Genomic DNA, 15,378 nt, shown 5'->3' with positions numbered 1-15,378 from the left:
GCCATGATGGTTTCATTAAGATCCACACCTCATCACATAGTATCCCAAATGTGGAACTTTCCTGTTGCTACGATCTGACATACATTAAGCAAATCATAACATAGCTTAGCTCTGCCATCGTGTTCCCAGTAGAACAGAAAGTGCTCTCTCTTCTTTAAGAACCAAGCTTTATACTCTTTCACTGCCGAGGAACACCTGCTACATAAGATTGTGAACACTATACAGATCTTTGACTCTGTCTCCCAGGTTTATGTGAACCCTGAACATCTGTAGAAAGACCGTTTAAATATCTTAAAGCTTCAGGGCCCAAGGGACAAAGTGGTTTTACCTAACATGCCTTCTCTCTAAGCAGCAGGAACATTTCCACTAACAACCCAATCCAAAACCAGCTCATGTTCCAGCACTCCCCACGCTCACCCCACTCCGACACACGATCCCACGGCAGGCAAAGCGAAAATAACCAAAGTGTATCGACCCAAATGACTATCAGTTCTTACCTCATTGAACGCAAACACTCCACCCAAACGCCTGGATAACAAAAGCTTGTAGTTAATAATCCTGTACTTTTTAGTGCTTCAATTTGACCCAAAAGGAAAAAAAAAAAAAAAGTCAAACTAAAACAATATCCCTTCCCAAGGTTAGAGCCAGGGTTAATCTGCGTAGAACTACTCTCGTTTTTTTCACAGGGAAAGACATTTGACCCAATGACCAAATTCCTGTGTCATGATCCATTCTGAGGGGTATGTGACATGTCTTTCATGCTGGGTGACGCCCCTGAGAAAACTTTCTCTTCCAGGTGGCCTGCCACCTAGGCCCTGCAGTGGCTGAATTCTAATAGCTGCTCACCTGTATCTTGGCTCTATTGGATGACAGTCTGCTTGGACAATTCTGTCAATGTCTCCTTCCTTTTGAAGCCTGGGGGAGAGACCTTTCCATACCAACACTAACTGTCACCCCAGAAGCTCATATGAAAGTTCGGTAGAAGGTGATATTTGTAACACCATCTCCAGCCCGATGGCTGATCTGTTTTGGTTTAACGGAAGTGGTAGGTGATAGGCCCTTAATTCCTTGTAAATGACAGTGGCAGGCTGGTCTTCATTCACCCAAAGGGCCATTGGTTTGGCCTGGTAGGCAGAAGTCATTGACATATAAACTTATACTAGGCTTATCCAAGGGGATTGGGATCAACCACATCAGAACACCCAGTGAAAGAAACTGCCCATTTTTTTTTAAATGAAAATAAAACCCTCCAAGGTTATCAATGGAAAGAGAATTCCTCCAAATAAAACAGGGCAGCAAGACCACAAAGTCCGACTCTGATCCCCTGAGAGCCCCTTCTTCCTGAAGTCCCTCATTAATGGAAGCTGCCACCCAGTTGGCCTTTTGACCTTGGTCTCTTGGGTCTAACACTGAGTATATAATTCTTCCTTCGCAGTTCTTTGGCATAACTGAGACAAAGTTGAAATCCTTGATCAAACTAAAGGGAGGAAGCCATAAAACAGAAATAGAAACATTGAACTAGAGAAACTGGTTGTAGGCAAGTTCCCTTCCCAGGCTCACAGGCCCTGTCATGTTCTGTCTCCCATGCCCCTCTCATGAAGGGGGGGTAGGGGGCACCTCAGCAAAGTCTTCCATGGAGCACGGGGCCCTGTGTCTCAGCTCTCCAGAATGGACACCCTGGTACTGAATCTCAGAGACATGAGGAGCTGCCTCCCTGCTTAAGGCCCACCTACTAAGTCCTCACTGAGGACACACCTGGGCCTCTAACAGAATCAGGGCCCCTGAAGATTAGCTCATGCTCGACCACTGAAATGTGCACTTTTCTTTACTCCTTGCTTCCTCAGGACAGTGTTATTCATTTGTTCCCTCATTTATTCAATCATTCAAAACGTATTTATTGAGTGTCCACTATGTCCCAGACATTGTGACAGAACTAGAGTAGCCAAGAAAACAGCAGGAACCATAGACAGAGAATACAGACTTGTGGTTGCCAGGGGGGCGGAGGGTGGGAAGGGATAGACTGGGATTTCAAAATTGTAGAATAGATAAACAAGATTATTCTGTATAGCACAGGGAAATATACACAAAACGTTATGGTAGCCCACAGAGAAAAAAATGTGACAATGAGTGTGTATATGTCCATGAATGACTGAAAAATTGTGCTGAACACTGGAATTTGACACAACATTGTAAAATGAATATAAATCAATAAAAAATGTTAAAAAAGAAAAAAAGAAAACAGCAGGAACCTCTTTCTTTATGGAGCGTCCAGTCTAATGAACATACTCTTTAAAAATAAGTATTTAAGGGTCCCTATACGTCTTGAATAAAATGACAAAGGGGGAATCATAAAGCGTATAGATAAGTTTGGGGATGAGCTGAGAATTACTGAATGTGGGTGATGGGTGGAGTCGAATTCGTTATATACTGTTCTATTTGCTTTTGCATGTCTTTAAATTTTTCTGAAGAAAAACACAAAAGGCTGAAAAAAGTATTAACACAAGGCAATAGTCGTTAGATGTCAAATGAGTGACAGCCATGGCTAGTGCATTCAGATCAAAATTGCTGCTCAGAGGTCTCAGATCAGAGGGAGTCTGCATGGAGAAGCACGAGGCTAGAATACCAGACACACACACACACACACACACACACACACACACACACACACACACACACACACACTCCAAGACATGCTCATTCTGGATGATTTCAAGAGAGTCTCCATCTCATGGATAAGAGTTTCCCCCTTCTTCCCCAAGGAAGACGCGCAGGGAGAATGACCTGAACATCACTTGACACACATCACTAGTAGAGCCAGGAATTTCTTTTATCTGACTGTCCTACTGAACCACAAAAGGAGAAAGCGTCTTTCAACAGACTAAGGAATAAAATAAAAATCATACCTCAGGTCAATCTTTCTATAAAAACCAGTTAAAACAGGCATTTGTCTGGACCAAAATCAAGGTGATTTATTAGGTTTGTGTCAGAGTTTAAAATATTATCAGAATGGTTATATAATAAGATGATTGCATTGGTCCAGGGTTTACAGGTGGGCTGCGAGGCCATCACTAGCTTTTACTCATCAGGAAAGGTGGGGAAGCAAACTGAGGAAAGGGAAGTGGACATACAGAACCAGTAAACGTTCTGGGCAACGTAGGAACAGGAGCAAACCACATCCAGGACTGAGCCACACTGAGACCCAGAGTGAAAGGGTGTGGAGGTGGAGGAAGCAGACACCTGGCCCATCAGCAGGTGCACGGGGCAGGTGTGTGTCAGAGCTCCTAGGAACAGCAGGGCCCCTGAGCAGGCACGAATACACATCTGGTGTGACCTGGAGGTCCGGGAGTGCTCCAGTGTGTCACATCAGGGCACTGAGCCTTAGACACAAAGACCCGTGTGAGAGGAAGGAGATGGGGACTGTTGTCCTCAGGGTGGTTCTGGACTGGGATAGCGTAAGCCAGCAGGGATACTAAATGCAGGGCCTGGCTCACAACATGCGCCACTGGCTGCAATGTCCTTCTGCCCATTCCCAGCCCCCTCCACACCGTCCTCATCCAGGAAGCCTTCCTGGATCATCCAAATTCTCAATTATTTCTCCCACATCTCAATTCTTATTACACTTAGCCGTCTGCATCATTCATTTGGCATCTATCACTTACTGCTTTGGGAGATATAAATGTATCTAGTATATGTATAGGTAGATATATACATACATCTAAGTCCATATATACATAAGACATGTGTGCACATAGATACATATATACACACATACATATACACTTTTCTGGTGTTTTTAATTTTTTTAATTTTTAAAATTTTCTATTGCAGTATAGTTGATTTACAGTGTTGTGTTAGTTTCTGGTGTTCAGCATAGTGATTCAGTTATATATGTATATTCTTTTTCATATTCTTTTTCATGACAGGCCATTACAAGGTATTGAATACAGTTCCTCGTGCTCTACGGTAGAACCTTGTTGTTTATCTATTCTGTATGTAGTAGTTTGTATCTGCAAGTTCCAAATTCCCAAATTACACCTCTCGCCCCCCTTTCAACCCTGGTAACTGTAAGTTTGTTTCCTGCGCCTGTGTGTCTCTTTGTTTTGATGCACATATACTTTTATTTGCAAGATACTAAGATCCAAGGGAGAAGAGACTGATTTGCTAACCACTGTACCCCGCTCCTTCCAGCCCAGTGCGAGTGCTAGGAGTGGTAGAGGTGAAAACACACAGAATTCAAAGCTACATCTCCTGTGTTTTGGTCCTAGTTTCGCAGTTCACTACGGGTCTGATACCGAACAAGTCACAAGTCACAAGTCACAAGTCACTTAACCTCTCTAGGCCTCGTTTTCTCCTCAGAGAAAAAAGGGATGAAAAATACTCACACCTCCTCACACAGTTCTCAGGAGCTCCAAATTCCATCAGAGACTTGGAAGCACTTTGTAGAACCACTATTCAGATTCAGGATAATGATATTATTCTGTTCTGAGTTTGAATCAGAGTTCCTCCATTTCATAACAGTGTAACCTTGGGTGACTTCTTCAGCCCCTAAAAGCCTTTGCTTCCTCATCTTTTAAACAGGAAACATAATGTCCAACTCACAGGGTTTTTTAAGAATTAAATGAAATCACATGTACAACGTGGCTAACACGACACACAGCCCCTAGAACTCACTCGGAAGTCTTGGTCCCACCCCCCGGCTCACCAAGCGCGTCCTATTAAACCTTCTGGATCGTGTCCGAGCAGCGCCCTGCACACGGCGGAAGTTCAAGAAATAGTTACTCTTTCTGATCAAGCTGCTAATGACAGTGATGTGATGATAATGAGTAACAACTATCGGTGAAGATGACTTACTGGCCGCCTAACACCCAGCAAAACTGACTTTAAATTCAGTTGCTCCGTGCTTTCCCCCTCTCTCCTTTATGACGTGTGGGGTGAGGGTGGGAGGAGGCCTCCAGTCTGGCAGAGGCCCCTTTAAAAATGTACCCGGGATCCTCCTCTGCCAACCAAGTTGCTAAAAATACTACCAACAGCAAAAGCTGAAATATTTGCAGAGAAAACTGAATTTGCTGCCCCCCACCCCCTCCACTCAAATGGGTAAAATCCTGACCTAAGAAGTCCCCAGATCAGCTCCACCAAAGGCACAGTCTCCTGCTTCCCACCTCCGACTCATCACGGAGTCCCTCTGTGGGCTCGAGCTGGGATGTTATGTTCGGAAAGTGCCCACTCCAAGGGAAGCCACAAGTATTGGCAAATAGCTCGCCATGTGCCTTGGCTTTTCTCTCTGCTTACGAGGACAAGCTCTCTCTAAATCCCCCTCCATCTGTCTCAAGAAGGATCTGTATTGGACCCCAGAAGCTTCCCACTCATCCATCTTTATCCTCTCTTCTGCCGAACCATCTCCTCCCCTGCCGGCCTTGCCATCCTCTCTGTGCCCTGCACCTCCCTCCACGGGCCCATCCCGCCGCAGCGCCCTCTCTAACCTGGCCCTTCTGGAGTCCCCCTCCTTTCCAGGCCTGCAGTCCTCCTCGTTCAATAGCTGCGGGGGCTGGGAGCTGGCGAAGACAGAGGAGAGCTTTTGAAATGTGAAGAGTCACAGAGGATAACTGCGGGGCCCAAGCCCAGCGGGGTCACAGGTAATACCCCAAAGGCTGACCTTGGCACCAGGCCTAGGCAGGGCAGCTTCTGTGGGGAGTGTCATCTGGTCTCACAGAGTGGGGCAGCCTGCTCCTCAGACCCGGAATTCCACACGACTACCATCCCATCCCCTTTCCTCGCTCCTCTGTTGGGGAATCAGAGGCTCAGAGTTGCACCCAGCAGGTCCTGCTGACAGACTCTGGCCTCCTAGTCCAGAAGAGGAACCCTTACCAGGGGGCGTGCTTGCCCTCGCTGTGTGGTGGCAAAGGGGGTCCACTTCTGTGCACGGCTTCAGATGCCAGTGGGTGGCAATGTGCCCATGTATGTGTCTCTCTGGATGTGCGGGCAGTGTGTGTGTCTGGGTGGGTGTCATTTAAATGGGGCCATCCATGTTGCTGCTCCTGCCTCTGGATATGTGAGTCTGTGGGTGGCTGTCTTCCTGTCTGTCTACCTTTTCCTCACCTCCGTCTGCCCATCCCCCAGGACAAGCTCTGCGGCCAGTTCTGCGTGGGCGCCTCAAGTGGGCTGTTGCTGAAATGCTTGTTTTGCGGATGGAAGCGACAGTTGAGTACCTGTTCTCCCTTGGGCCCACTGGTGTTCAGAGACACCCTCATCCCACACAAAGGTGTCTTTTAGAAAGAGAAAAGGGCTGTGCTGCTGGTATGAGGGTTTGGAGGGGGGCGCATTATAAAGATACCCCGTGTTCAGCTCTGACCAGCAGGAGGAAGGGCCCAGAGGCAGTGCAGCCTGCAGAGGGATGTTGCCTAGCAACTTGGGAGACTTTACTGCAAACTCACTAAATCCCGAATTCCTCAGCTCTAATTTGGGAAGAGACAAGCAGAGAGTCCAGGCCTGATATCCAGTCTGCCCCCAGTGTCCTCCTTCCCTATCTCCTTTGGATTCTGGAGTTGAAATCCAACGGGAAGCAGCACAAACCAAGGCCCTAGATGTGCCCATCATTTAGGCAAGGGCCTGAGTTCCCAGGACATTCTGCCATTTGGTGGAGGTGGGGGGATGGAGGATGTGCCAGAGACAGATTGGGGAACAGATTTTCAGTTACAAGGGTGGGTGGGTCCCAAACATGCTGGGAGAGACACCCCTGCACCCCAAGCCCTGGAATCCCAGCCAGCATCCAGCTTAGCTTGGGGGCTCCAGCTGGCTAACCGTGTCCCCAGCCTAAGTGACCACCGGAATTTCCCTCCCACTCATTTTCCTTTTGGCAAGCAAAGCCCATGGCCTAAATGTTCAGGTAGGAAGGAAGTGTGTGACAGCCGTGGGGACTGGCCAGTGGCTGCGGGCTCACAGCAGTGCTGTTTCAGGATCTCCCATCCCAACCAGAGCCATGGGGCATTTTCCCCCTCCTCCCTCTTCTGCAGTCAGCAGACCTGAGCAGCAACCATCTTTTCTTCTTTCCCTCCTCTGGGACCTCAGCTGAGAAAGACTTTCTAGTTTTCTCAGAGATGGCTCACCCTATTCACACAGCACGCCGCACCGCCAACTCTAGTACCCTGACAGGTTGCGGGACATTGGAGACCACAAAAGTGGCAGGCTGCTCCTCCACGATGCTCCTCCCTTATCTCCCCTTTCCAAACCTCTCACAAAGCCCGCATCCTTCCTCCATCATGCACCCAAAGAACTGATGATGACTTCTAGTATTTCCCTACACTGGAGTTTAGGTTTTTTCTTTTTCCCAGGGGCAAGGGTGAGAGTGGCCAGTTCTTGTCTTATTCAGAAGCGGTGGATCAAGAGGTTAGGGAGAATTTGGTACGGGGAATGGTAGGGAAGGGCGCTTTTCCCGTCAGTATCTCTATATAAATACATACAAAATGGGTGTTGTGCATGTATGATTTTGCCTCTTTAGTGCAGAGCATATAGATAGATGGATAGGTAGATAAACTGGTATGTCTATGCAGACATCTTGGGTAGAGTGTTTGCATGTGTGTCCACAAAACAGGGAGTCTGCATATATCTGCACGGTGTGTGTACGAGGTCTGTGTAGTTATTTTTGCAGGCTGTGTCTGTAGTGTCTGCATGTGGAAGAAGCGCACGTTTTAGTGAGTCTGGGGAGTATCGTATATGGGCATGTGGGGCCTTGCATGAGCTTCTGTGCCCCCACCGGGTTGTGCATTCCATAGCAGAGTGGTGGCGGGCCTTTTTACCCGCACATTTTAGGGGGCATTTCTTCGAGGACTGAGTGGGAGGGAAGGTAGAGGAAGCCATCTTTGGGACTCTAGCTGGGCTGCGGAAGTATGGGGAGGTGGGTGAAGTGCGCGTGGTTTTCTGTGTAGGTGGGAGGAATGTTGTGCCCAGATGGGAGTGTGTTTGTGCCCGGGATGTCGGGGTCCTCCTTCTGCCTGAGCCGGCATACATCTGCCTGGCAGTCTGCCGCCTCAGCAAGCAAGAGGGGTGAGTTTGGGAGGATGGGGTGTGTAGGAGGAAAGGATGGAAGTGTGTAGGCGGAGGGGTTGGGGCAAGAGGGGGAGCGAGGCGGAGGGAGCCTAGGGGGGGCGTGGTCCTCCCTCCATTTCCCCCGCCCATCTTGCCGAAGGCTTCTCCTGATTGGCTTGTCGACCGCAGGGCTCAGGTTACTTTCGCGAGCAGAGCGGAGCGCGGGAGAGAGGACCCGAGAGCAGAGCGGCTGGTTCAGCGCGGGTCCGCGGGCTCCCCACCGCCCCAGAGTCCCCACCTGGCACCACACAGACCCCACTCCCGCCCTGCGCCAGCCCCTGCCCCAGCCAAGGACCTTCAACACCAGCATGGACTGCTGCACCGTAAGTTAGAAGGCCTGGGGGACGGACACTTAGCTTGATCTGGGGGAAGGGGCTCCTGAGAACCCTCTGGAGGGAGATTGAGGGCTGGAAGTGGGTGCAGAAGACCTCGGAGCAAGAAGAGTGCCTGCTGAGACGTGGGTGGTGGGTGGTGGAAGGCACCCGCCTGACTTGGAAGCCCTAGGGAAAATGCTCCCCAACTCGCGGGGGCGTCTTGGCGCCCATCAGCCAGGCAGTCTGTGTTGGACTAGGAGCGCCGCAGGGCTTTGCAACCGGGAAGCTGCAGGTTAGACAAGAAGAGGAACTTCCCCCAGAGAGACGCTGGAAACCGTCTTGCGAAGCTATCCCGACTCCTTTCTCCTGGCTTTCGGCCCCCACCCCATTCCCCATCCCACTGCTGCCGCCGGCGGTGGGCGGACGGGATGACCCTCGTGACCCTCGCGCCCTGTACAGCGCAGGATGGGATAGTCAGTTCATACTGGTTAGCTAGTCTTGCTAATGGGCAGCAAAGAGCCTAGTCCGTTTGGTTCTGGGGGGAGATTGGTCCGACCTCCAACGCCTTCTATCCTTGGAGGAGGCTGAGTGAATTGACCGCGAGAGAGCCCTGCTGGCGAGGGAAGTAAGTGTCTGCAGTGTGCCAGCGCCCACACGACCTAACGCCAAAGCAGGTTGCTCGCTGTTAAGGTACTCGGGTATGAAAGCCCCTGGCACAGGACCAGGCTCCTGGCGCACTAGAGGAGTGCAGTCATCATACATATATGAAATATATTTGTTATTTTTATTTGTTTATTTTTAGACCCTACATATGGAGAAAGTCCTACTCCAAAGTCCTTGTTTTCTCAGACGTTGGGTCAACCCAGCTAATGACACAACAGGTTATGATTTGCCTGCTCCCCACCCCCCACCCTGTGGCTTACAAAAGGAAAACAAAGTGAGGTTTGGAAGGAAAGCATAGGCCACTTTAGAAGAAATGAGACTTCCCTATATCTGGGTACCGAGGACTTAGGGACAAGTCCTTGTGGTCGTTATTATGATGTTAACTCTTATTAATACAAATTATAGTTGTCAATTTGTGAATGCTTACTGTGTACCTAACACCTTATATTTAGTCATCACAACAACCCTGCAAGGTAGATATTTTCCCCATTTTACAGATGTGCAAACTGAGGTTTAGAAAGATTAAATGTTTTGCCCAAAGAGGCACAGCTTCTAAATGTGGAGATGGGATATTAGCCTTGTCTGATTCCAATAGTTGTACTTTAACCTCTCCTATATTTACCATATTTCCTCATTATAAAGGTAATATGCTCATAACAGAAAAATTTTAAAACTAAAGAAAACTATAAAAAAGAAACATGTCAGTCATCTACAATCCCACCCCCAGGAAAAAGCCCTGATAATTAATTTTCTTCCAATTTTTTCCTTCCATTTGTTATTCTCCAGGAAGCAGTTTTTGGTTATGAAAGGAGGAATGGGCTCTTGATGGAGGTTCTGGGGCTCCTCCCCGTCCAGCAGTGTTTTATAAAGTGGAGAAAATAAATAGATGGCGGGTTCTGGATATGAGTGTAGGGAGAGGCAATATTGCTAATGGTAAGAATGATGGGGAAGGGAAGGCAGGAAGCATGATCAGTGGGAAGACAAGAGAGAGAAAAGAATCTGAGAAGCCAGGGAATGAATATAACTTGTCTCCGCTGGTACCTGCAGTACTAACTAAGGTAGGATGTCCGGTCTCCGCCCGTAGGCTCTGGTCTGCCCTGGACCATGCTCTTGAGTGCCCAGGAGACCATACTGAGGGACTGGGAGGCATGGTTAGAATCAGGGGCCCCTAAAAAAGGGAGAAGCTACCCACCCAAACAGTACAAAAGAGGCAAATACACAATTATCCCTGTGGCCCAGGGCCCTGGGTGACCTCCTCCAGCGCGTTCTGTACACAGGAGCCTTCCCTTTTCAGGTCCTGTCCTAGGTCTGCAGGACTCAAGGGCTGAGCGAGAAACAGCATCATTGTCAGCCTGTGCGGGTGGAGCAAGAAGAAGTAACAGGGGCAGAGGGTTGGGCAGGGCTGGGACTGAACATTTTCCTATCTATCCCCATTCTGCGGAGGGCTGGGGTCAGTGCTGGGAGCAAGCTGGGATGTGCACAGAGAACAGAGTGCATCTGCAGGGCTGGGGACAGGTCCCTCCTCACCTTCCATTCTGGGGCTCTCCTTGCTGACCGTCTGACTTGGTGTTTGGGCAGCATCTAGTCCTGCCTTATTTCCTTCTTTCTCCTTGGTAAGGAGGCTCAAACAGAAATAAGAAGAAGAAAACAGATCTGTTGTTTTTTTTTTAAGAGCAAGAGCTGTTGATTCAGATGCACCAGTTGCCAATTGACATAGTCACATATATCTGACTTTCCTGAATTCACTTAATACAAAAAGGCAAAGAAATATTTTTTTGGATCCTACTCCTTTCTTTTGCTTAGTCTCATTGACTTGGTCCAGCTGAACTCAGAAATAATTACCTGCCCCGAGGCAGTGGTTAATAGCACAGGCTTCTGAATCCCACCACTATTTGTCAGCTCTGTGACCTTGGGTAAGTTACAAAATGTCTCTGAGGATGTTTCTCAAACGCTAAAATGGGGATTAAATGAAGCAATGTGTGCAAAGCGCTTAGCACAGGGCCCAGCATTTAACAAGCAGTAGGCAGGGATCATTCTTAAAGCTTTTAGGATTTGGAAGCTAAAGGAGACTTCATTCACTGAGGCTAAGTTCTAGCTGTGGCTGAAGATATTGAGACCTGCAGGGGTGGAGTGATGTGCCCATTTGGGACCAGAAGGCATGGCTGGTGTTTTGCCCACTGCTCTGTCCACCCCACCCCCAGGCACCCACCATCAGATCTTGGCTTTGGAAGGCACCAGTCTGGGCACTATGACCCTTCCTGGATTCCTTTTACTGTCTCTCCATTTCTGCCTGTGGACAGGCCACCTAGCAGCTCTGCCCTGAGAATTCAGCTGGAGGAAGAGGGAGCTGGTTCAGGGAGGAGCAGGGTGTCGGGGGTGGCTCTGCCTGTCGTTCCAGTCTGGAGGCAGCTGGGGTGTGTTGGTGACAGCAGGTGGGTCTTAGCATGGTTGGAGGAAGATACCCCTTCCTCCGCTCAACCTCCACAGCTGCAGGCCTAGGAGACAGGGTCAGGAATTTTTTTTTTTTTTTGATCATTGTCCTCTTTTGAGGAGATGCTTCACTGTTTCCTGAGAATATCCCAAGAAAGGCTTGAGCTCTGAGAATCAAGAATCCCAAAAGAGTTGTCTCCATTTATAGGTGGGGAATAAGACATCAGGAAGAGAGCGCCAGACCCTGGAAAGACAAAAAGAGTATATCGGGCCCCTCCGCAACCACATTGGCCCTTGATAACTGCTTCTAACTGGATTTAGATCCTCTGTGGACATCTTGAGCACAAACTGAAGAACTTTGAAGCCCAAGAAATGAAGACAGCTTTGGGAAGCATGATGAGAGGAAACCAGGGCTCAGGCTATCTGAGACATAACCTGTGCCTCCTAGAGCAGGACCCGGCTGGGGCAGTGATCACTGAACCTCCACTCACACCCATCCCACTTCTGTGAACTGGACGAGTGATGGAGGGAGGGGAAAGGAATAGAATAGAATTACTATTACTACATAAGACCTTGGTCATTTCATGCCCATGCTGGAGAAAGCCTCAGGCAAAAAAAAAAAAAAAAAAAAAAAGGCAGTTTCCTAGGAGCTAGAGGTCAGTTCAAAGGAGAAATACCCGCGTAATTCTACAGTAACCATCCACTCCCCACCGCACATCATCGCTGTGAGTGATATTAAGCAGCAAAGGGGCTGGGGGCTGAGGCCCTTTCCTTTCCACAATCTTGTCTCTGAAATCAGTAGCGTCAGTTTCCCTCACTCCTTTTGTTCTCAGCTAGGGCAGGCTGCCAGAGAAACAGAAACCTGGGGCATGGGGCTGGGTCTCATTATTATTAGGTTGATCTCTGTGAAATTGTTTTATATGACCTCTTTAGCCAACAAAAACCACTGTTCCGCATCAACTTACTATTACTGAAAGGAAGCATAATAGCTACCATTAATTGAGCAACTAGATTATGCCAGAACCTTTCTGTGTATCACTGTGCTTCCCCATAACCCAGAGGTAGAAATTATTATCCAATTTCAGATGAAGGAACTGAGATAAGAAAAGATTAGAAAACTTGCCCAAGTCCACTCAGTTACCAAGTGGTAGAGATTGGTTCACTTTTGTGACTGCCTTTGCTTATTCTGCAGAGTAAGAGTTAAAAATATACTCTGGACTCTGACATACAAGAGTTTGAATCTTTGGTCCACTGATAACTATCTGTGTGACCTCGGGTAGGTTTTTAACACTCTAATCATCAGTTTTATTAGTAAACTGGGACAACAATAAAAGGTACGTCATAGCTTTGTTGCCAGGACTAAATAAAATAACATCTGTAAAAAAAAACACTGTGTTGCTGCGCCCAGAACAAGGGCAGTGCTTGAATGGCAGCTATTGTCACAATTCTCTTCTCCCTCATGAGGACATCGCTGCCAGGGCTTCTTGCTCCTGCTTATCTTTCTTCTGTCCTTTTTTGGAATGAAGCCTTTTCTCTGTAGCTTCTTCCAGGCCATCTCCTCGCATTTGAGTACCTCTTGAGGAGTGGTACGGAATGGAGAGACAATGGGAAAACAGCCTCCCGCCTCTAGCCCTGGGTGGAGGGAGGCCGCCTCACTGAGCGGTAGCCCCATCTTCACCCTAACTCCAGCTTGGAGCTCTGGTGGGATTTTACTCAGCAAAGGGACTGTCCTGCTCATTCTTCTAAACCTTCTCCCAGGGAATCCTGGACACAGAAGGGACCCTTCTGAGCTGGAGGCACCCTCTGAGGACAGGGGGAAAGGCAGCCACCTCAAGGGGTCCCTGCTGTGGTTTACTTTGCTCCTCCAAACCCACCCTCCAGTCAGCTGGGCCACTCTCCTAACTGGGGGGAGGCTGCAGGTGATGGGCCTTGGCTCACGGAGGGCCACCTGGCTGTCCTGAATTCCACCTACCGCGCCCTTCTCTTTCCTGAGTTGGGAACACAACTGTGTCCATCTGACCCTGAACTTTCCTTTTTGCCTGCCGCTGCCCAGGAGGGACACGCACACCGGTGGGCGGCTCCCTCGTCTCAGTACCCCCACGCTCTCCTCCCACCCCACCCTTGCGGGGTCTCGGCCCACTCACCCTACAAGTTCCCCCCTGCCCCGCCTCCAGGAGAGCGCCTGCTCCAAGCCTGACGACGACATTCTAGACATCCCGCTGGACGATCCCGGTGCCAACGCGGCCGCTGCCAAAATCCAGGCGAGTTTCCGGGGCCACATGGCGCGGAAGAAGATAAAGAGCGGAGAGCGCGGCCGGAAGGGTCCGGGCCCCGGGGGACCGGGCGGAGCTGGGGGCGCCCGGGGAGGCGCGGGCGGCGGCCCCAGCGGAGACTAGGCCAGGTGAGGCGGGCCGCAGGCTCCCGACCCCGGACCCCTGAGAGCGGCCCCCCTCCGCCTCCGAAGGAGCAAAGAAGACTAAAGGCGGCTGGGGTGGAGAGGGTGTGGAGTGGGGTGTGGAGGGAGCCAAGGATGGGGGCCTCGAAATCTGAGACGCGCGGTGGGTGGGTGGGAGGAGGCAAAGGGGTGCATCGGGTTCCAGAGCTCACCTGTTTCTTTCTCCACCCTCCCTTCTGCCTCGCCCTGGACCGAAGAACTGAGCATTTTCGAAGGTAATGACTACGACTCCGAAGCAGCGGGGTGGGACCCCTGAGTGGGAGGAAAGGACCAAATCCCCAACTCTTACCTCCGCCCGCCCTCAGCCCCTCCCAGCCAGGGAAAGTGCACCTGCGCCTGCGGGTCTTTTAACACTTAGAGACACCTGAGGCTGTGACGGGGACACACCTGGACCAACACAGACTCTCAGTCACCCCCACTTGGCGGCACAAGCCCAGCCGGGGCCATAAGCACCCTGCGGCTCACACGTGTACTGGCCATGGGCTCATGTCAGCTCAGTGACTCCGGGTGGGCGGTTCCGGGTGACCGGGGCTCTGCTGTTCCCCGCCCTGGTGTCCTGGTTCAGGAAGGATGGGGGAGAGAAAGTACGAGGGGAGAGCAGATCTTCTCTCTCCTCAGTTCCCGAAGAGAGATGGATGCCGCGTCCCCTTCGCAGTGACGAGAGTTCCCTGCCGTGTTTGTGACCCTCTCCTTCACACCAACCTGCCAGCTTCAGGAGCCTTCTCTGCGTCCCCAGAGACCCCCTCTCCCAAGCAGGCTCCGTGGAGGAGTCGCTAAGTCTGTCCTCTTTTTAGTTAGTTCTCCAGTCTAGTGTGGTCCCCATTCGCCCTTCCTCCCCACCATAACCCCAACCCCGCGCTCCCGAATCTTCCTTCTTTAGCTTCTCGCCCACCTCTCCCCGCACCCAGCATGCAGCTCTGCCTCCGCAGCCTCGGTGCGCTTCCCTTCGCGCACTGCGGAGGGCGCCCTAAGCATTGCCCAAGGACACACTTAAAAAAAAAGTCTCCATTCTGTGCGCAGCTAAAGGGGGCGTCCTGCGTCTCTGTGCTGTTCTCTCCCCACTCTAGCCCCAGAATTTCGGATCTGGGGCGAGGAGGGAGGGGGAGGAGGGGTTTTATGGTGTCCGATACCCCTTGCTGTGATCGGAAGGGAAGTCCCTATTTCACACCCCAACCCCATGCCTGCCTGTAATCTGCCCTCCTCTGTCCCCAGCGCACCCGGAGAGCCGCCTCTCCAGCTCTCTGCTTGTTTAAGCAAACGCCGAGCGCCGGGGAGGCTCGGTAGGAGGAGTCTTCCGCGGTCCCGCCCCTGCTCCTGCTGGCCCCGCCCCCACCGGGCTCCTGGGGCTGTGGCCGGGAGGTTTTTTATCTCCGTGTGTGCATGTGACCGTGCTGGGTTGGAATGTGAACAATAAAGAGGAATGTCCAAGTGTTC

At 50.4% G+C, this 15,378-nt stretch overlaps 1 protein-coding gene across 1 annotated transcript; it reads left to right on the top strand.

The window, feature by feature from the left end:
- The first annotated feature begins 8,214 nt into the window (after positions 1-8,214).
- Positions 8,215-15,377, top strand: NRGN (neurogranin). Its single transcript, XM_032472630.1, has 4 exons — positions 8,215-8,405; positions 13,664-13,890; positions 14,142-14,159; positions 14,563-15,377. Exons 1-2 carry the CDS (start codon positions 8,391-8,393, stop codon positions 13,883-13,885), a joined length of 237 nt encoding a protein of 78 aa, XP_032328521.1. The 5' UTR covers positions 8,215-8,390; the 3' UTR covers positions 13,886-13,890; positions 14,142-14,159; positions 14,563-15,377.
- The last annotated feature ends 1 nt before the right edge of the window (position 15,378 follows it).

The sequence above is a fragment of the Camelus ferus genome, chromosome 33, assembly GCF_009834535.1.
Source record: "Camelus ferus isolate YT-003-E chromosome 33, BCGSAC_Cfer_1.0, whole genome shotgun sequence".
In the NCBI taxonomy this organism is placed as follows: domain Eukaryota; kingdom Metazoa; phylum Chordata; class Mammalia; order Artiodactyla; family Camelidae; genus Camelus; species Camelus ferus.
Note: the sequence above shows the minus strand (reverse complement) of the source record. Positions and strands in the feature narration are given on the sequence as shown.